The sequence below is a fragment of the Papaver somniferum genome, chromosome 1, assembly GCF_003573695.1.
Source record: "Papaver somniferum cultivar HN1 chromosome 1, ASM357369v1, whole genome shotgun sequence".
NCBI lineage: Eukaryota > Viridiplantae > Streptophyta > Magnoliopsida > Ranunculales > Papaveraceae > Papaver > Papaver somniferum.
This window is the reverse complement of record NC_039358.1, coordinates 83,394,504-83,416,623: the sequence shown is the minus strand read 5'-3', so window position 1 is coordinate 83,416,623 and position 22,120 is coordinate 83,394,504. Positions and strand designations below refer to the sequence as shown.

At 36.3% G+C, this 22,120-nt stretch overlaps 3 protein-coding genes and 1 long non-coding RNA gene across 4 annotated transcripts; 1 reads left to right on the top strand and 3 right to left on the bottom strand.

Moving 5' to 3' along the window:
- Positions 1-2,916: 2,916 nt before the first annotated feature.
- Positions 2,917-4,743, top strand: LOC113292654 (ethylene-responsive transcription factor RAP2-9-like). Its single transcript, XM_026541539.1, has 2 exons — positions 2,917-3,979; positions 4,271-4,743. The coding sequence occupies exon 1, from the start codon at positions 3,148-3,150 to the stop codon at positions 3,697-3,699; it is 552 nt and encodes a 183-aa protein (XP_026397324.1). The 5' UTR covers positions 2,917-3,147; the 3' UTR covers positions 3,700-3,979; positions 4,271-4,743.
- Positions 4,744-5,792: 1,049 nt separating this feature from the next.
- On the bottom strand, positions 5,793-6,632 carry LOC113330770. Its single transcript, XM_026577586.1, has 2 exons — positions 6,551-6,632; positions 5,793-6,363 (listed from the first exon to the last, which is right to left on the bottom strand). The coding sequence occupies exons 1-2, from the start codon at positions 6,617-6,619 to the stop codon at positions 5,923-5,925; spliced, it is 510 nt and encodes a 169-aa protein (XP_026433371.1). The 5' UTR covers positions 6,620-6,632; the 3' UTR covers positions 5,793-5,922.
- A 604-nt stretch (positions 6,633-7,236) lies between these two features.
- On the bottom strand, positions 7,237-9,025 carry LOC113346591. Its single transcript, XM_026590079.1, has 3 exons — positions 8,725-9,025; positions 7,451-8,611; positions 7,237-7,361 (listed from the first exon to the last, which is right to left on the bottom strand). The coding sequence occupies exons 1-3, from the start codon at positions 9,023-9,025 to the stop codon at positions 7,237-7,239; spliced, it is 1,587 nt and encodes a 528-aa protein (XP_026445864.1).
- Positions 9,026-9,145: 120 nt separating this feature from the next.
- Positions 9,146-9,927, bottom strand: LOC113330759. Its single transcript, XR_003350485.1, has 3 exons — positions 9,860-9,927; positions 9,691-9,741; positions 9,146-9,439 (listed from the first exon to the last, which is right to left on the bottom strand). It is a non-coding gene; the product is annotated as an uncharacterized LOC113330759 (long non-coding RNA).
- Positions 9,928-22,120: the final 12,193 nt, after the last annotated feature.

Sequence of the window (22,120 nt, the reverse complement as noted above, 5' to 3'; positions counted from 1 at the left end):
TTATCATATGCTCAAATTCCATGCAGCTACACGGTAAGTTACTTCTTGCAAGGGGAAATATCTTTTGTCAAAACTTTAATGAAACGAAGATCACACTGATATTTTTCAACTGTGGGTGATGGAGAAGTAAGTGTCTTATTATCTGATTTATTTTGATAATCATTGTCGCTATCGTCAGCCTATCTTTCTCATTAGGTGTGCCATCTTCAACAACCATGAGATGTATTTTCTCTGTTTCCATTGTTATAGCTGTTTCGGAAGCAGTTAATGTCTTAGCCAATTTCATATAGCTATAGCAGAAAAGGGTGATTTCACTTGCAAGTGCAATCATTCATCATTTGAGAATAATAGTACTATCTTAACCTAGGTGTATTTTAGGTTGTGTATTAAGATGTCCAAAATGTATTTTATTAAAGATTAGACAACTGGTGTTAGCTAATCTAATGAATATTATTGGTGTCTAAATTCCAAGTAAGCCTTAAAAAAATGAAACTAATTAGTGGATTAGGAATCATAAGCATGTGGAAATGTTAATCAAGTACAATTTGAGCTTGAATTTATAGCTTAATTTCTTTTTTGAAAGCAATTTATAGGCTTACTTTAGGACTGATTAAGTTGACATTCGTGTTAATCATCGTAGCGTCATCCTGTTCGTCATCAAGCCCTTAAAATTTCTTATACAAACGAATAAAATACACATATTTTGATATTCCTTGAGTTTGATTCTGGATAAAATCAAGAAGGCAGGCAGGCAGGCAGCATTTTGATTGTTTTGCTTTGTGAAAAGCTTTTATTTCGTCCTAAAACTTGTTTTCTACTTTAATTTAATTATTCTGACAAAAAAAATATAATCACATGTTATTTTGAGTAGAATAGTAAAATCGTTAAACATTAATTTTATAATAAATAATAATATCATTTCTCTTAAATCATGTTAGTTCTCGTTGAATAGTAAAATCGTTAAAGACTATTATAGTAATGAGCTGCCAATATATCCACCACTAATACAAATATCCGCCACTAGTAGCGGTGGTTATTAAAGTTGGTGTTTGGACTCCTATTTAGAAGAACATCTTTGCGTGGACGCAAAGGATTCTAGATGATTTCATCTACAAACAAGGCAAACATCCTTCACTATCCCACTTCGTGCCACCACCATCACTCACCGACCACTTCTCTTCAAATTTCTATTTTTATTAGGGACCTTTCAATCTTATAAGATCAACTTGTCTATCAAAGAATCAAGTGGCCAGCAAGCCATATGTTATCATACACATTAAATTATATCCAAATAATACTTATCCACAAAATGCATATTATTAAAATTTAAATTTATATCAAAGAGAAAAGCTAATTAGGTTTATTGATCCACCTGGGTTATAATCACGTGGTCCTCTTGGACCCTTCTCCTCGTCATCATCAAACCTTAAAAATTGGCCTATACTGTTGCTGCTGCTACTACTAGGATATTTCATTTCATTTCACTTCCATTAATTAATGAACTTTATTTTTTTGGGGTTATAAAATTATGAAGTCGGTGATCCTTTACACCAGGAACAGGAAGGAATATTAGCTCCGTGTCATTTTCTAAGCATAATCATACTCCCCATACATATTAAAAATACACTGTGCTGGGATTCTCCAAGGATAATCATCTGCACTAATCCTTTCCTACATAAAAAAACTATTCTCTCAAAAATGGTGGACCGCTACAAATAGTCTTTTTTCATCTTGGAGAAATCGTGGGGTTCATACATATGGTGTTTTTGAATGCATTATGTGCAGCTCATTAGAGCTTGCTTTTTCTTTATTTTTTTGATGCATTTTAGAGCTTACATCTCAAAGACACCCTTCTTTTTCTTTTGTTCTTTTTGATGGTCCGTCAAGCCTACCTTTAAATGGGGCTGACGAGTTTATCATGAACTAGCTGATGCGCAAACATATTTTTCTGTAGATGATACACATAAAAAGAATATTAAAGAAGTCATGAGATATCAACTGCTTCTAGTAATTTATTGTTCGTAGAATTTCCCCCATCCACCAATGTCAGTCAAAGGCATACTAATTAATGCCGTAAAACCGTATTAGATTAAACAAAAGGTTTCCAAACTAGCAATGACACTAGGTTATAAAAACGACACCGCCACACCGCCACCTATGAGGGATTAGGTTAATTTCCACTGGAAAAGTAAGCAATGACATATCGAAGAATTGCCACCTTTCAAAGCCGACTAATTTACTAGTACGTGGAAGTTTACAAGACTACAATTTCTACATTATCCAACTCGATATCCTCTTTTTATTGGAACACAACCCCTCACCGCCCCTCTTCCTCCACTCCATTGTCACTCTTCTGCTACAGAAGAAAGTAACTAGTAACTCTGCCATTCTTTGTACCTGGTCTGATGTTCCCCTCTGATATAACATGTTATCAATCAAACTTGTGTATAAACTTTCAACTACGTTATTTATCCGTTTCCGATCAGATTTATCATTTCAGATGGCTGAGTGTTTCCAAATAAACCGGTCTCCTGTGAATAATATGTAGTCTGCTGCATGCTGCAGAGGATTATCAAATTAAATGGACAACACCAGTTTCCAATCTCAACCACCCTTCAATCATATAAATTTAATACTGTACAATCAAACAAAACTTAATCACGTAAAATTTAATATGTAGTGCTATTACACGTGCGAAAAAGAAATACAATGTACATGATGCATATGTACATGAGATTACGATTAGTACGTCGGCAAATAAAATTTACGTGGCGGGCAAAAGAGACAGACAAGTTGGCGGGGATTGCGTGTTGTCCTCCTAATAATACATATACATTATGATACTAACTTAAGTAATCTCATCACTAATCACTCATTGATTCTAATTAAAATACATAGAAACAAAATTAAAGTTAGATAAACAAACGGTAGAAACCTTTATAATCTTCTCTCTCTTTCCATTTCATATCTTGATATAAAATAAAAGTGTTGCCCAGGTACAAAGCCAAAACTTAGACAAGAGAAGCTAACCCAAAGTTCAAAAGGGGTGTGCAGAGTGAGAGACCTCCTTCCCAACACTAAGAAATTTTCCATTTCCATCTTCTTGTGGGGGTTAGTGAAGCTTTGGTGTGATTATCAGAAGAAGATATGGAAGCAAGAGAGTGTTGTTCATCAAGTACCAGCACAAGCACACAGACAACAACGATGAATTCAAGAAGTAAAACAAGAAGATCAGAGAAGCAATATAGAGGAATCAGGATGAGAAAGTGGGGGAAATGGGTAGCTGAAATTAGAGAACCAAATAAAAGATCAAGAATTTGGTTAGGTTCATATTCAACACCAGTTGCAGCAGCAAGAGCATATGATACAGCGGTATATTATTTGAGAGGGCCATCAGCACGTCTGAATTTTCCTGATTCATTAATTCATGAGAAACAAGAACAGCTTCATGACTTATCTGCTGAATCTATTAGGAAAAAAGCTACTGAGGTCGGTGCTAGGGTTGATGCTCTTGAAACATCTGGTGTTGGTCTTGGTCTTGGTTTTCATTCTTCATCAGGGGGGATAGTATTTAATAGCAACAACAATTATTCTACTAATTGTAGTAGTAGCAGCAGCGATAGGCCTTTCAAGATGATACATCCCGACTTAAACGAGAAACCCAAGATTGAAACTTCAGATGAAGACGAGTTCATGTAGGATTCGAACAGATGAAGACAAGTTCATGCAACAAGATCTCCTCTTCCACTTTTTATCCATCTCATCTCTTGAACAAAAGGGTATATGATGATGGTTCATGGAACAAGAAACTCCTCGTACCGTTTCAGTAACTTGGACTTTCGGTTCCATATCAACGATTGCGTTTTGAGGTGTATTGGTCAGCAAGTATGGGTGGCCAAATATCAAGCTGAGACGGAAAATCATTCAAAATCATCTTACTAACCTGCTGCAAGAGGAAGAAGATGAAAGAAGCGTTTGTGTATTACTTTTCCTTCTTTTTTTACATTTTCTTTCTTTGGATTTTGTAAAATTCATGTTTTTTTTTTCTTCTCATAATATATAAACAGGGAAAGAACTGTGAAAGAATTTATGTTTTTTCCCCATGATTCTGTTATCATGGGTTGTTTTTAACGCACAGTGATTTTCCAGTTTTAATTAATTTTCCTAATTAAGATTTAACGCCATGCATACAAATGACTAACATCAGAAACATGAAGAAATGGAAACTTAAGGTTGATAAATAATCTGAAGTTGATTATGACATTTTTAGGCAAAAGAAGTAAAAATCTGAAGATGTAAATGTGTCGAAGGGATAAGAATTGATTAGTATGAGGAGATTGGAGATGGATAGAGAGAACCGTTGCTGCGGATAACGTGTTGATCATCAAAAGACACAAACAACAGCAACAACACATAATCAGATGCCTACAGAGGGAGAGAGAGTCTGAAATTGTCGGTGGGGGTGAGATGTGGTCCTCAGAACAAGCCGCTAGCTAAGCGTAAGATATGTATATTAGGATTTAAGGCTGTCATGGCCGTCATGGGTTCAAGTGCTGCTGCTTCATCTTTAAATTTTGTATATATATATATATATATATACTATATGTCAATGGACAACACATATATACTAAAATATCACTGTATACTTGCGTATATTCTACGTAATGATTACTTGTGTACCATTTAGCATGTAGTTGTACATGTGTATTTGCGGGAGACATGAATCAACACGATCGTTTTTAATTCGGTGTTATCATCGTCCGATGATTTTATCACAGTAATATCGTGCAGCTAATATCAAATTGAAGGAAGTCTTTAGCTTATGAGCCATCATATGAGCAGTGGGAGTAATGTCATTTGCTCTCAATCACATGAACCTGTCAATAACAGTATCACACCCGAGACAATTCAATCCAAATAGCTCATCCGATTCTGGGGATAGGATCTTTAATTTTCCTTTTCATGAAAAGGAAGGAAAAAGAATATGTGCGCATTTAACAGGTTGTTCAGTTTGTTGGTCGGTTATTTTTTAAATGCACATGAATATTGATTTTTTGTTCTTTTCTTTACAAGTAGAAGAGAAAGTACAATTTTTTGTTGTTGTTGTTGGTTGCCCCTCCTGCTCCTGCCCAACTGTAATCAACAATGAAATCTTGAAATATACTCCTCCTCCTGGTCTCTCCTTTTATCTTCTTCGACTTTTTATTTATCCTTTTCTTTATCGTTTAGTTAAATGTCAGTGTTGTTTTTTCTATCTTTATTAGTTCAGTGAGTGAGTACATTTTCCCACAATCCTTTTGTTGGGTTTATAAAGTAGTAAGTTATTGCACGCCTAGGAAGGAAGTGCTAGTACTAGTAACTACTACTAACAAGGAAGACATTACAATGTTGGGATAATCAGACTTTTGAGGTAAAATCTCTAGCACGCCTAAGTCAAGGTCAACCCCATTCACACCTTTGTGATTTCACGTGCACCCACCATGGTCCCATACCAAGGACAGGAGGATAAATAGCAAGGTTTTTGTGTGGTACAAGTCTAAAGAGCTGTTTTTTTTTTGGGTTTCCAGGAGGGATTTCTGTCTTGCAAAATGAGTCCACGATACAAATAACATTACTTGGGACCAATGTAGTCAATATCGGATACCGGTTTGTCTCGGCTGAGGACCGGTACACTGGTACAACATTGTATCGGGGAGATCTCGGTTTCAAATATCGGGGAGATATCAGTTCTAAATTTATATCTATAATTTATATTGTTTCACACAAAATTATACAACATTAAAATGCATCAATTTTAGAAAAACAAACAAGTTCATTCAAAACATAAGAGTCGTCGTATGAAGTTCAAATTGGAAAAATGGGAGAATTCACAACTTTAAAGTTCACAATCTGGAAACATAATTAAACATGGACATTACAATTTTAATCAAAATCATTCGATTCATCATAGATATCATAATCTTCCGTAGCTCCATCATCTCCACCAAGTAGTCCATAATTAGAGTCCAACATCAAGTCATCAGTATCATATCCACTATATTCAGAGTCAGTTGGATAAGTAGATTTGCGTCGGGAGATACAAGCACTTTTACCAACAACTGGCATACCTTTTTCACCAACAATATCTTGCAAATCATCCAAAATAACATTATCTCCTTGTACAACCAAGTCATCCAAATTCTCTAAAGCCAACCATTCATCATTGTCATCACGCTCATCCAGAAAAATGGGATCATCAGCTTTCGGATCATCATTATATTGACTGATTTCTTTGTATCGACGTTCCAATTTCTTGTTGTATTGAATAAAGACGCTATCATTCAATTTTTGTTGCTTTATGCGATTTCGCTTCTTTGAATGCAACTGAAAGACGAAAGGATAATAAGTAAATGAAATGAAACACATCAAACAGATTGAATCTTGATGTTCATCATTATAAATTGAACCAAATAGAAAAGCCAAATATAAATCAAGTGTGTTGGAACATAACTTAGTATTTAGCGACCCTAAATGCAGGGAAAGGAGAAGACGAAGGTTTAGATTGACTCACCACCGGTCCATCAAAGGTAGCGATGGCAGCACAGAGAACAATACCATGATCATTTTGATTTTGGGTCATAGACTGATTTGGATCATTAGCACATGACATCATATGGAACAATGAACCAATGGATGTTGAGAAAAAATGATTGGCTAGAGAAATATCATGCAGCAAATCATGACTAACTGTGCTTCAAAAAGAAATGACCAACTGACTAATCCCCATTTTACATGAGTCCATGACAATTAAACCAATTGATACACAAGAATCGAAAGAATATGGGGTTTAAAAATCTCCTCCATGGGGTTTAAAATTAGATGTTGGTGCAGGTTTCAATCCTTCTCTTACTGTAAATACTTCAAATTTTGTAAAATTCAATTATGACATCTACTCGAGGAAAAAAGAATCACATTCGTTTGTATGCATTAACCAGACCTAGTGATGCAATTATGGTGAAGAATGCAACACTAAAACTAGTTCTGTTTTGGGCTTTAAGAGCCAGTTGAAAAATGCCCTACTCTTGCTCATATAGTGGTATACAATGGTAACACATTACACATTCACTACAACTTGGTGTGTCGCGGCACCTCAGGAAACTGAATTACAGGCATACATATGGTCTAAATACCCTTACAGGAAAATGGTAATACATGAAAAATAATCAGTGCAAGTAAGACTCAACAAGATTAGAATACTTACATTCTGAAATGTGCTCCAGTTTCGCTCACACGGGAAGCAGAACAAGTAAGACTCAATACCCTTATTGCAAATTTTTGTAGGTTTGGGGTATCGATTCCTCCATATGTAATCCACCAATCATCTGTCATAAACACGGACAAAATAATTATACAAATGCATAGGTAACACAGATGTAATCAAACCTTCAACTTACATAACAAACAAACTTACGAGGTTGATCTTTATATCTTCTTTTTTTGCAAACCGGAGTTCCCAAGATCCCGTTAGCATCACTGTAGTCTCTCAATTCAGTTGTAGCTTTCTCAAGATCTTCTTCATTGGGAATAAGCCTTTGCATTGCTGTATGAAGTCCCCTTTTGATTTCTATGTACTTAAGATCATTATCCATTAGATGAGCAGGGACTTTGTAGAATATGGAAGGATTTAAATAATATGCAGCACAATGTAGAGCATGATTGAAGTTATTCTTCCATCTTTTATCAAAGATAGCCTTAATTACAGCCCAAGTACTATCATCTTGACTGAAATTCTCCTCGAGTTTCTCCCTTGATATCCTCATTGCTTCATAAAAACAAGGCATTGTAGGTTTGCGCTCGATATCCACTAACCTTACAACCTTAACCAAAGGCTTTAGCACTCTACAAGAATAATCAACATCTTCCCAAAATGTACCGCTTGTGACAATTTTAAGTACATTAATTCCCATAGTTTCTTTTGCAAACCTCATTTTCAACCACTTATCATTCACAAACATTATTTGCAAATGGGTTTTATACTTTGCAAGACTTTCTAGTGTGTAGTACTGAGTTGAAAATCTAGTCTTTGTAGACCTATGTAATTCACCACCGATCATCTCCCTCATTAAGCTTAATACTTGAAAATGAGCATAAATATATGTAACGAGTCTCTTACCTAGAATGACGGCTGTCTTGATTCGTGGAAGCTTGCCACCAAGTTCTTCTAGCATCAACTGAAAACAATGAGCACCACAAGGAGTCCAAAACATATTTGGGTATTCAAGCATTAAATCTTCCCCTGCCTTTTTAAAATTTGAACCATTATCGGTAATGAACTGAACTATATTTTCTTCCCCAACATCGTTAATTACCTCCTTTACAAGCCCACGTATAAAATTAGCATCATTGGTTCTGTTTGACGCATCCACAGACTTCAAAAAAACTGTCCCTTTCGGACAATTCACCAAAAAGTTAATAAGATGTCGCTTTTTCCCATCTGTCCAGCCATCAGACATGATAGAACATCCAAACCTCTTCCAATGTTCCCTAAATGTATCAACAAATTTCTTCATTTCTACTAACCGGTCCTTGAAAAGATTCGTACGAATCTGATGGTAAGATGGTGGGGGCATAGCTAACAAAAAACAACATAAAAAGCAAAAGTAAACCAAATGAATATACGATAAGAAGAACAGATTAAAGCACGTATTATAGCTAAAATCAACTGAGCATATCATAACTGCTTACCTTTCCCATAGTCGCCTATTGCATATATCATTTCTTTGAAACTTGGGCAACGAACAGTGTTAAATGATACTGAATTCTCAGTCATCCAAGCTGAAATGCATTTCCATGCAGTCTTCATTAACTTCTCTTTCACAGCTGAGTCTCTTTCAAGAGTGGCCTGTTGAGTTTTTTGGTGGTCTGTCTTCATATATAAATCAATTGGACCTCTACTATTACTTTGGCTTATCCTCTTTCTCTTTGTCTGATTCTGAGAAACTAGTTGACTAGCACCCACACCAGCACTAGCACCACCACTGCCCATATTGCCATCAGTTTCAACTTCTTGTTCTTCAACATCGGTATCAGCATCAGAGCCTTCATTTGAGTTGTTTGCACGCCGATACGCCAAATCAATGTTATTCCTATGAGATTTTTTGGTCCTCTTTACAGAATACACCAGACTAACTTTGTTCATAATGTCAATGGACACATTTGGACATGAAGAAACATTCCCTTTAATATGTAAAAGATGCTCCTTAAGCCTAGTAATTCCACCACCACGAATTAATTTCTTACATAACAAACAAGTAATAATATTTTGATTTGCTAGGTCTTGGCGTTCACCCCATTCCCATGCTGGATCTTTAGTTTGAGTAGCCGAAGAAGAGGGCAATGAATCACAGGTAGTGTTTGTGGCATTTGAATTTGATGCATTAGAAGAATCCATAATCACAACCTACAACAGAAATAAAATATATAGGAGAGTGGTTTGAGCAAATCAAGGAACACAATTGTGTTCTGTTGCTGTTAAATAACAACAAAAGTAGTGGTTGAAATGAAATGGATTGTACGAATTAAATCCAACAATGAATTTACGAATTAAATCAATGGATTGTACTACAAAGTATGAGTTGAAATGAAACAGTAGCCTAGATTTAGACAAAATATTAAGAATATTTCATGAAACAGTTGCAGCAGTAGCCGTACCTTGATTTATTCTGCTCTTACGTTAATCATTGGAGAAGCTATACGCTGAATCTGTACAGTTGGTTTGATAGTTTCATACAGAAAGAACACACATAAATTGATTAGATCTAACAAGAATGGAACTATCAATTAAGATGGAGAAACTAATTTGTTAATGATGAAAACCAACCTTTTGTTAAGATAGAATCAATTAAGATGGAGAAGAAGAACCTGCAAACAAATTTACCTGAATTAAATCTCTTCCCTTTGCGTATCGATGGGATTTAGGGATTAAATTTCTTCCCTTCTCATAGAATTCCGAAAATGCCCTCATAAATTACTGTAAAAGCCAAATATCGCCGAATATCGCCGAATATCGCCGATAAATCGATGTACCATTTTTCCCGTGTCGGCTGATATTATCGGTAAAAAATCGTATCGCGATATTAGGATTTCCGTATCGCTCAGCGTCCGATACCGGTAATATCGCCGATATATCGGCCGGTACGGACGAAATTGACTACATTGCTTGGGACCAAATTCTAAACGCGGATACAACAGGGAGGCTCCATCTGCCGTTTGAACAAACATGTACGCTTGCAAGTGGCTTTCGGTTCCCAATCTTTTGTAAAAAAAAAGTCGCTCTGTTTATTTTGTTGTCACACTCCTACATGGACATCTTAATCACTCTTAAGGAACAAACGGTTAAAAATGCCCCATGTTTCAGTACACCATTAAGTGACATATTATCCAACTTTTTTGCATATGGACTGCCATGGATAGAGCTACTTTGTAAACCTCAAATGACCTGGCAAAAGTTGCCATCGGACAGACAAAGACAAGTGCCGTGGTTAAACTTAAAACCGTCTCTTTCACGGGACAAACTAATCCCAAGACTTTTCACGGGCAACAAGTTAGTGAGTGGAGGTGGCGAAGATAGATGATCTGAATTAGAGGAAAATAAATATCCAAAAGAATTTAAATCTGCACGGACCATTGTGGTTAGGTCATGCCTAACCATCGTTTAATTTATACTAACCTAAGATATAAAATATGTTTAACTTTAGTTCCTCAATTAAGAACCTATAAGCTTTCAAGAAAGACAGAAACGGATTTTTAAATATAAAATTAGGTAAGACTTTTTTTTGGGTAATCCTAGTTGCATCAATTCTTAATTTTTGATTAGTATAAAATGACAAGAAAAAAATAATCTGGGAATCCATCTTCAAATTCCCATCTTCTCTTTTGAATCCGTGAAGTGTTTTGTGGATTCAAGAAAAATGCTGTGCAGAAACAAGCACAAACAAGGACAAGAAATTTCCCACTAAAACTGTAAAACTAATACAGGTTAACTGCAGGCAGAAACTAACAAGGAGCAACCTCAATCACTATAAGGTCTATGCGTTCCCGCATACTAAACCTAGTAACCTACTCTCTACAACTTGTTTCCTCGATCACTATATTTGCACCATTGTACCATCCAATAGTAACTGAAATTACATGTCTTCTTCAATCAAAAAACAAAGAAGAAGAAAGAAATTCATGATTTCCACCAAACTCGACCCTCTCTGTAACGCGGAAGAAGGGATAAACAGAATTGCGAATGACTTTGCCCGGTCTAAGAATTGCGTACCAAGAAATGCTCGCATTTAAAGAACAAGGGACAAAAGAAAGAAGAAATAAAATGGTCTGTTTGTTTGCTTGAGGTTACGAATACAAAGAATTCTTCACCAATATGTACATGGAGTGAATGTTATAACGTGGGGGAGAGAGAGAGAGAGAGATTTGACTTCTCCTAGGATTATAAAAGCACAATCAAATCTAGTAGGAAAACTAATGACTGCCAGTGCCAGGAGGCCCAGGACAAAATTCTAATAATGCAAACTCATATTAAGGTTTTTCAAACTTATGATATTTAAGATGAATTATGTGCTGTTCTGCTGGCATAACCATCTAATTATGGTTGAAATTTCTGGACACAAAATATTAAAATAGGACGAATTGCAAGAAATGGGAAATGAAACATACAAATAAGTTTTATTTTTGATTTTGGGTCATGACGCTATCGCAGTTTCACTGTCACCATTATTGTGATCAACTGTAACTTGGCCATGGATTTGATTTTCAAGCATAAAAAATTGAATTTTACTGAAAATGACAAAAAATTAGGAGTTTAATATGAATGGAAATGGAAAAGATTAATACCTAAAAACATCTTCAGTGTTGGTGGTTGCACGAACAAGTAGAAGTGGTAGGTGTCATTACCGCATGAATGATTGATTTCCATTCACATTACTAAGATAACTTTGCGATCCCAGTTGCATGTCTGCAAGATCTAGAAAACAAATTACAAGCTTCAGGAATTACCAAATGATTCAATGATTAGCCATTACAAACATTAATATAGTAAGGTACTTTTACAATTTTGGAATAAAAGCATTAATTTTCAATTCAATCATGGCTATAATGCAACTTTAATACATCCCAGGTGCTTCCCTACTTGCAGGTGTCAAGACAGTGAAATTTTAGTATGTGCTTTCATACGTCGTACCAAATCATAAGCCAGATCTACCCTGCTCTAGCAGTAATAACGCAAAATACAAGCAAACTAAACATGTGCAAGTTCCTAAAACTTGAAGCACGGCGAAATATTCTGAAATCTTTGTTAAACATCTGTTGTAAAAAGTCATACACCATGGTGCCAAGAACATATGTTCGGAATCCACATTCACTCACTTACATGTTTCCTACTCAACCTCTCCAGTAAAGGCCCATTCAAGAGTATCTCTTGAGGAGTTTCAAAGAGAAGGTTCAATACCTCTTTGGGGTGAAACGTAATTACTGCACTCAACTACCCCCGATGCTCTGAGAAAAATTCTTTCTTCTTAGTATTTTTTTTTTTTTTTTGTACCAGACGAAGTTGCGGACTTGTAGTAATTGGATGATATAAATGTCTAAGCAGAAGAACAAACAGAAAGACCAATATAATCTCCAATGAAGTCCCTTCTGACATGGTAAAACCTCATTTACCTACTGAGTCACTGACAGAAGTCTTTTCTCTTCAAGCAGAGGTAGAGACATTCTCGTGTCTGGTTTTGCTATTAAAAGAAGTTTATTGGTGATATGAAAGCAATTTTCTTAAGTGAACTTAATCATCAGCTCGAGGCTCGGGAGCTTGAGAGTTGAGACGACAAGGTAATTGGAACTGGTTGATCCAATGCAATGATTAATAACATCTCAAGAAGTTTAAGCACTACTGAAATTGGAGTCCATTTGAAGACAGCAAAATAATGACCAAATTTATACATTCTGAGTTGAAAAGTAAAGAAAATGGTGTTAGCAATCAACCATAGTCCTTAATGAACATGAAAGCCCGGCAGTCAAAGGGTGAGAATAATGTTCTACACAGGTTTGCAAGTTTGTTGCAATATAGTGAATATATTACTAATATAAGAGGTACAAGGATCCACCACCATGAAGATGAGGTAACCAAATGGCTGTTGGTTGTTCAATATACTAACTTAAACGCTACAATGAGAAGGGTGATTATGTATCAAAGCATTGAGCAGAAAGGTGAATAAATAGGCCGCTAGTTGTAGAAATCAGAGACATGGATGCTAATAATTGTGAGTTAGGACAAAAAAAACTATTCAGATTGTAATGTATGAAGAAAAACCATAAATGCCTCCTACAAACATTACTATCAGATTGCTATGTTCTATTTGGCTTACAAACCCAAGATCCATTGCAGTGTGGACTTAGCTAGTTAAGCTAAGCAATCTGTAGCTTTAAGTGGGAATAGAAGAGTAACACAATCAAACAGGCGAGTAAAGCATGTTCTTTGCATATCTCATCGTTTTATTTATCTTCCAAGGGTACTTATGTTTTGTCATGTCTGAATTTGGTTGAATCCCACAAAACCTATTTCGCGTTTCATTTTCTGCCTCGCCTGACTCTGTCTAGAAGTATTGTTCCATGAGAAGTAAAGATAAAGATAAACTAAACCTCAATGAGCCAGCAATTCTCTGAGATTGCAATGCATTAGACTTACTCCACCAGTGAATCTGCAGACGCAGGTCTTATTGATCTCAAGGTTGAGTACACATGGAGAAAATTATGGGCACAAGGAAAATTAAATGAAGTTTCAAGCCAAATCGCTTAATTGGCCACTAATTTAAATTTCAGATAAATTAAGAAGTCTATTCTGAGAAAGGCATACGCCAGTACATAGGTAGTGTAGTAACAGCTCAAAGTTGTATTCTTTGGTTCCAACTCCCCAATTCAGAAACAATAAAAAGGCCATGACCATAATCGCTACTAACACGGGTATAACGATGCCCTAAAGGTTCAGCAACAATGTATCAAACAACAAATGTTATAGTCAGTCTGTAAAATTAAATTTGAGTGAGAAGACAAACCTGCATCCTTGATTTCCCCCCAAAAGATGATTGACCATCCTCTCTTTCTCTTCTACCTCCCCACCCGAGATTCACGAACCTGGAATTCACCTTTCACCACAGCCGGAAGTATATCTATACCACCCATAGAGGCACGCGCCATCTTTAATGTTTTTAGGGAACATTATCTATATATCCCTATTACGAGGTCCCTTGCAAATATACCCTTTTGAATTTTACAAATACCCCTAAACTTAATACATTACTAAAATACCCTCTTTTATATAGTGTATATACAAAAAGCGCTAACCATTATTAAAAAAAAAAAAAAACTACCTCTACTACCCGCCAACCACCACCACCACTGTCCACCGCCGCCGACCACCACAATTGTCCACCACCACCAACCACCGTCGCCGCTAACCAACACCACCAATGTCCACCACCACCGCCACCAATCACACCACCGCCGTAAATAACCGCCACCCACCGCCGCCGCTAACCACCATCGCCGTCAACCACCACCACCGCCGCCAACCACCGCCGATGACGACCACCACTACCATGTGGAGTCAACTAGCAGAAGTTGTGTCCATATCGGAGGCAACTAGCTCAAGTTGTCGCCAATAAATAGTGTCCATACCGGAGGCAATTAGCTTAAGTTGTCTCCAAAAGTGGAGGCAATTAGCTTAAGTTGTCTCAAAAAGTGGAGGTAACTAGCTCAAGTTGTTTCCAATAAATAGTGTACAAGAACAAGTTGCAAAACAAAATGGAGCCAACTAACTCAAGTTGTCTTCGAATATGAGGCAACTAGCTCAAGTTGTCTTCAAAAGTGAAGGCAACTAGCACAAAGTTGTCTTCAAAAGTGAAAGCAACTAGCGCAAGTTGTCTTCATATATGGAGGTAACTATCACAAGTTGTCTCCAAAAAATAAAAATTGTACACAAAAAAGTGAACCTAGTGTGAGTCGAACACACATCTTCTGACATATAGTCAGTTGTGCTACCATTGCACCACAGATTCGTCAATACAAAGTAACATATCAAAATCACATACCAGCACCTGCCACTTCATATCTCTTTTCAGTGCACAACCAACAATTCGAACCACCACCAGACAGTATCACATCCTCCATCTCTGCTAATGCAACAGCTTCATGACCACAAACTCTACCTGCAACAACTTCATGACCACAACCATCTATGTACACTTACAACATGAGCCAAACAGATGCAGTCACTTCGAGACCAAATAGTTTGATCAGAATTTTTTCCATGAAACTAATTATCTAACTTCATACACTTATTTTGTCACAACTCAAAGCTAAAATCATGCACGAAATTCCAAAATGAAGATCACAGTACTAGAGAATGTTCATTCTCCATAAAAGACGCTCACTACTGCTACTGCTAAATATGATTATAGGACAACACTTTATAAGTACTTATTTCCATTAACAGCAATGGAAAATCATCAAAGACTTTAAGTAACTATAATATATATATATATATATATATGCATATACAACAAACCAAAATTAATCACAAAGAGATCTGGATCAAATAGCTTTCATACTCTTGTAGGTTCATACTCAGTATAAGACCAAAGTAAAGAGATGATAACGCCTACCAGAAATTTAAAAATCCCTCACCTTCAAATACATCTGCCACCTGCCATCATAAATTATCAAAAGCATACAGAAGTAATGCAGCAATCGAACCATTTCTTACTCTAAATTTCAAACTATGTTATTAGGCCAACAATATAGGTCAAATTAGTTGGGAAAGCTTGTTAAAAACAAGTGCGGAACTTCAAAAATAACATGAACTGAAACAAAAATTGCAGCAGTTATTAACACATAAACATCTAAATCAAATAATTTGAAGTAAAACTACCAATCATCTCACTAAAACTCCACCTTCACCACAACCACAACAAAACCAACAAATAATGTTGCTGTCACCACCACCCTCACTACTACAACAAAGGCTACCACCATCACCTCCACGGCAATAAACATGCACACCACCACCACATCAGCAACAAGAAACCAACACCAGTCTATCACAACATCCACCACCAACAACAACACAATATCAAGACTATACATTGAAATCAACATAAGTAATTTCACAAGGATTTCAGGATGTATAGTCATTTGCTGCACTTTTCTATTTCAAACAAAAGGTCTTCATGGAGCTTGCATGCTAAAGAACCATGATATCATTGCATTCTACAAAGACCGAAAATGCCGAATCAGATGTAAGTCCACATTAGGTTGAAAATCCAAGGTAGAAGAAATTTAAAAAAAAAATGATGGGCAATATAGATCCACGGATTACAAAAATGAAGTTTATTTTAAAATCAAGTCAATTGATTTTAAGTTCAATTGAAACACGATAACGACCTAACTCCTTTAATGAAAGTTTTTCTGGAATCTATAACTCCGAATGATAACAATCATCAGAAGATAATAGATTGAAGCAATTCAAAATCGAATAGTTGTTAAGCTTCGATAAATTAAAATTTCAAATCTTTGGTTCGAAATTACCTGAAAATGAAACCTAAAATCAGATCTCCCGATCTCCTGAAACTGAATCTGATATTGTAAATCAAGAAGAAGAAGATGATGATGATGATGCTAAAACTGTTGATAATGATATCTTTCTCTTTTTCGTCAGGATTTGAAATGCTATAGACGGTGGTGATGGTGGTACTGGTTGCGGCGGCGGAGAAACGGTTGCTGATGGTGGTGGTGATGGGTGAAAGTGGATGAGAGAAAAGCAGAGAGAGAATAGTTTCTGATCTGAAACGAAAAACGAAAGAGAAATTTTTTCACCAAAACTTAATGGGTATTTACGGAATTATTTTAAAAAATAGTGATTCGGTGGTAGGACACATGATTCAAGTTGTTATCTTTGGTAGGGTGAAATAGGGTGATTGAGATATCAAAGAAAAAAAAAAGGGAATTAAGACCAGACCATCAGACCAACCGGAATAAATTCAATAAAGTCGACCACTGGTGTCCTTGTATATGCCGGTTGTGTTGACCTAGAGTTAGGTTTATCGACCACTGGTCCCCTTGTATATGCCAGTTGTGTTGATATTAGTCAAACTGGTATCTCAGTCCATTAGGATAGGTCCATCTTGACAGAGGCCTTCAGACATATATGGGAAACACCGTTCACTTTGAACCATCTTTTTCTTTATCCATCTTCTTAATCTTTCAATGTGATTGGTTGACTCCGGTTATGATGTCCAGAAACTATCTGAGTAGAGCTCTGTCACTTTATATGAATTTTAGTATGCTTGAGTGCAAACTCGCGTACAACAATTGGAAATTCGCATCAGGGTACTTCCTCCTGTAGTCAGTGATTGTATGCCAACTAAGGAGATTCTTTAGTGCCTTCCAAGGTTCTCCGTAGATAGCTAGGGTCTGGAGTAATGGTTTTGTGGGTACACCTCTGGTAAACCCTCCCGAGATTAACTCGGTTTTATTTTCTTTTGCTCGAGGACTAGCAAATAATAAGTTTGGGGGTATTTGATAGACGCATTTATGTGTCTAATTTGTCCTCAATGTTTCGTATTGTTAGTACTCGATTTCGTACTTATTATGGTGTTTTGTGTGTTTGTAGGCATTTTTGGGAAATAAACATTTTTGGAAAATTCGGCTCGAAAAGTTGATTTTGCCACCCGGAGGACACGTGTTATTCGGACTCCCCTGCCTTGATAAGGGGCACCTCAGTTTATAAGGGGCACCCTAACTGGACAGCTGCTATTTACACTCCACAGCCGGATAAGGGGCACTTCTTCTTCTTCACGGGAGACAGAAAATTGGCGGGAATTCTTCAGTTCAAATATTTTTTTACGGAAAATTTCTGGCGGAAGATTTTGAGGCGATTAATTGAGACTCAATGCCCGGTTTTGATTGTTACAACCCTGTTTCGATTAAACAGGATGGTAATGTGTTTTATCTCGGCAAATTTGGGTTGTGTGCTTGGGAATGACGTGAAACATGATTGAGAGACTCACTGGATTCTGTTGGATTCGTTTTGGAAAGTTGGAGCGAGTATACAGCGTTGTCATCTCATTATGGAACGTGTATCAATCAGTTTGGAGTGTGTAAACAATAGCTAGCTGCGTGAGAAGTTAAAACAGGGAAGAAATTCCCGTATCTTGCATGAAAATAATTTTTATTGATTACCGGGTAATGGGGGATATTTGGGGAGTAATGGCGAGATATTTTGGTCCTGTTGAGTATATATAGAGTGCTGGGAACTCAGAGAGGAGGGACGGAGAGTTTGAGAGAGAAATAGAGCACCACAGAGTCGAAACACCAAGTTGCAGAGAGACCTGCTGCTGCTGCCATTGTAAAGATAAACAATATAATACGGAAAAAGGAAAAATACAAGACACCAGAAAATTTTGTTAATGAGGAAATCACAACTGCAGAAAAACCCCGAGACGTTGTCTAGATTTGAACACCAAATTATATTAAGCCGCTACAAACACTAGCCTACTATCAGACTTCATACTGGACTATAGTTGAGACCGAATCCACCCTCCAAGCTATTCAGTTACAGTCGCGATCCTTATGTCTCTTGAACCTTGCAAAGCTCTACGCAATTGATTCCCTTAACTGATGTCCTTTACAACCTAAGAGTTGGTTCAGTAGAAGTGAAGACTTTTGATACCAATCTGCCTTCAACAGATAAGCCTATTTGATTTCCATTTAGATCAAAGATCAATGTGAGGAAATCTATTTGGAATAGACAAAGCTAGCAAACCTCACAGATACGGAACTTACCACTCCCGAAGAGCATCCTAGATTCTTAACCATCTCTCAAAAACAATCTTCAAAAGATTAATTAAGATCAGTTTTCAGAGATCTATCTTGAGGAATCACAAAGTCAGAGACGAAGAGAACTTTGCGATTATTATCTATCTTGCCTGAAAGAGATTACGAAAACTTGGATAATAGAAAAGTAAGTTTAGGATACATGAACTATCAAGGTAAAGATAGTCGTACCTGGATTCACGACTCCCCAAAGTAAAGTCTTTTATTCGTAAACCTAATTATGTTTCTCAGAGGAAACCTAGGTCTATAGAGGACGACTCTAAAATCAACTAGGACACAAAGTGTCTGGGATTGAATTTCCCAGTTGAAAGAGCATCTCTATTTAAAGTTTTCAAAGACTAGGGTTTCTTAGAATTCAATATAAGATAACTTGGGAATCAAACAAACACATTTAGGTTTAACAAGTATGCCAAAGAACTAAAGTCAATTTGATGTTCATTCAAACACCTAAGAATTTAATCATGATGCAATAAGTGTTCGAGTAATTATTGAAGTCTTAGAAGTATTTAAGAGAATTCTATCAATGCTAAAGATATTTAACAAATAAGTCTTTGAACAACTGATAAAAACTGCTGGGACAGTTGGTACGACGGTTCATGAACCGTTAGACTTGTTCACGAATCAAGATGCAATGGTTCGTGAACCGGGTTCACCAACCCTACAATACTACCGAACTCAGTTGACTAAGGTTCGTAAACCGGGTTCGCCAACCCTACAATACTACCGAACTCAGTTGACTAAGGTTCGTGAACCGGGTTCGCCAACTGCTAGCCTATAATACCAACTTCAAGAAATCGGTTCACAACGGTTCGTGAACTGTTCCCAAATGAACTCACTGTTTGCGAACTGGTTCGCCAACCTTCCTGTATTTATGAAACTCATATATCTATGGTTTGTGAACTGGTTCGCCAACCTACCCTGAGTAGAAATATCAGATAGTTCGATATTTCTTTCTTATGATGTTTGAAACATTCCCACGTGATAAAATCATTGCATAGGAAATTTTCAATTGATCCATAAATTAATTCAAACAATAAATTGCTTAGAACTAATATTTTTAAGGACCGTTGAACATCTTTGCTAAAATCATATTTCAAGATTTTTAACAAGACAAGCTTGACTCGAAACTTCTTTTTTGTAAATCTACTAGAAGTCATACGACATCGTCTCAACAAATAGAATGGTAAGATAATGAGTAAAATAGAATGGTTCAGTCTTCACATACCTAATACAGAAGTTCTCCAATTATCTTCGTCGATCTTCAGTCTTTGAGGGCGTTGTCTGATATTCAGGTACCAAATTCTAACCTAGTCTGAGACTTGACTTAGTATATTAGAAATCAAGATATAATTTTGATCATCTAACATTGGAAACATGCTTGAGATAGTAAAACTTGTGGGTTTAACTGAGCATTGCTCTAACAGAACCCAACACAAAAATAATGAGGTTAATCGATGTTTGTGGGTAAAACGGTTTACTGAGAAAAGTGTGAAATGGCATAGTGGGCAGATGCTAGATGAAGTAAATTGTTTAAACCGTTACACAGATGCACTGCACGGGAGTGCTTTGAGCTCAAGATACCAATGTGTAAGACCTGGCTAAACCAAGAAATGGCAGAACCTGAAAAGGAGATGGTACCTAGTACACCACCAAATTTTTTCGTTCGGCAACCTGTATGGACAAAACCTAATACAATTACGAGTAAATATAAATGAAAGATCCTTGAACAATATGTATATAGAGTTTTTCTCTTTCTCTTCCATAATCAATATGTCTAGAATGATAAGGCCGTGAACCTGATTGTGTAGAGAAGTTCTTGGATGATCTCACAAATTAATATCCAAGATCAATCTAGTCGTATCCAAATCAAGAAGATCTGAATTCTGACAAGTATGAAACATGTAATCGATCTTTCAATATACGAATTCAACAAGAACAAGTCTCGTTATTGATCACGATTAATAATGTAACACCCCGAGTTCCGGACCAGGGTCAAACCCGTATGGAGATCCGAACTCGAAGCGTTACGGGTCGGAAAGAGACTTATGCATATAACTATTTTAATTTATTTATTACAACAAGCGTAATTTAACTTTCCTAACATGAATTTAAACATATGAATTCGATAATCATCTTTAACAACATTTTCAACAAACATATTATTTCAAATTACATTTGAAGCAATACAATAAAACAATTCAATCACTAAGATACTCATTCCTAGCTTTAGCTGCGCCACTCTGATAAATCTGCAAGGGTGTCAATTGGGGTGAGATGACAGCTCAATAGAATGCATTCCCAATTCTCAAAAATGCGCAAACATAATCATTTTATCAAGCAAAAACTCATACCAAGAAACACTTTATGACTTCAGAGGATCAATGTTATATTCGACAATCACATTACCAATGATGTTTCTAATAAATTATCTAAATTCAGATGCAAGACATGAGTTCATAATATCAATAACATTCTCAACAATTCATGCAAATTAGATTTCACACATGAGTTCATAACACTTAATATTTATAATGTCACAACAAACCATTGAGTTTACAACACCAAGGTAATTGTCAACAAGTCATTCATCAATGATTCAACACATATATTCACGCATTAATATAGTCATAGAGAAACCATGAGTTCGCTAATCATCCATTTGGTATTTAACACGTTAATTCACAATTCATCCATTTAAGTTTCAACTCATGAGTTCATAAAACCAATTAGGTTTCTACAAATCATTTTACATATATTTCAACATATGATTCACAAGTTAATATTGACACCAACAAACCATGAGTTTGCAATACCAAAATAATTGTCACACAGAAACCATGAGTTCACTAATTATTCATTTGGGATTTAACACATCAATTCACAATTCATCCATTTAAGTTTCAACTCATGAGTTTATAAAACCAATTATGTTTCCAATAAATCATTTAATATATATTTCAACACATCTCACCAACAAATCTTGAGTTCACGGTACGAAAACCTTGGTTCGTACACCCACCTATCGTTTATCGGCACGGACAGCCTCCATCGATGGTCAGGAACGAAAGTTCCTATGGGGATCATACCCATCTGCTATCGGGGATCATTACCCATTTCATTCACAGTAAGAAAACCTTGGTTCGTACACTACCTATCGTTTATCGGCACGGACAGCCTCCATCGATGGTCGGGAAAC

Excerpts from the sequence above, each read along its gene's own strand:
- LOC113292654 (XM_026541539.1), top strand. The coding sequence starts at position 3,148 with ATGGAAGCAAGAGAGTGTTGTTCATCAAGTACCAGCACAAGCACACAG.
- LOC113330770 (XM_026577586.1), bottom strand. The coding sequence starts at position 6,619 with ATGACCCAAAATCAAAATGATCATGGTATTGTTCTCTGTGCTGCCATC. Across the intron at positions 6,364-6,550 it reads CTACCTTTGATGGACCGGTG|TTGCATTCAAAGAAGCGAAA; the intron begins GTGAGTCAATCT and ends TTCGTCTTTCAG.
- LOC113346591 (XM_026590079.1), bottom strand. The coding sequence starts at position 9,025 with ATGGGCAGTGGTGGTGCTAGTGCTGGTGTGGGTGCTAGTCAACTAGTT. Across the intron at positions 8,612-8,724 it reads AATAGGCGACTATGGGAAAG|CTATGCCCCCACCATCTTAC; the intron begins GTAAGCAGTTAT and ends GTTTTTTGTTAG. Across the intron at positions 7,362-7,450 it reads AAGATATAAAGATCAACCTC|ATGATTGGTGGATTACATAT; the intron begins GTAAGTTTGTTT and ends TGTTTATGACAG.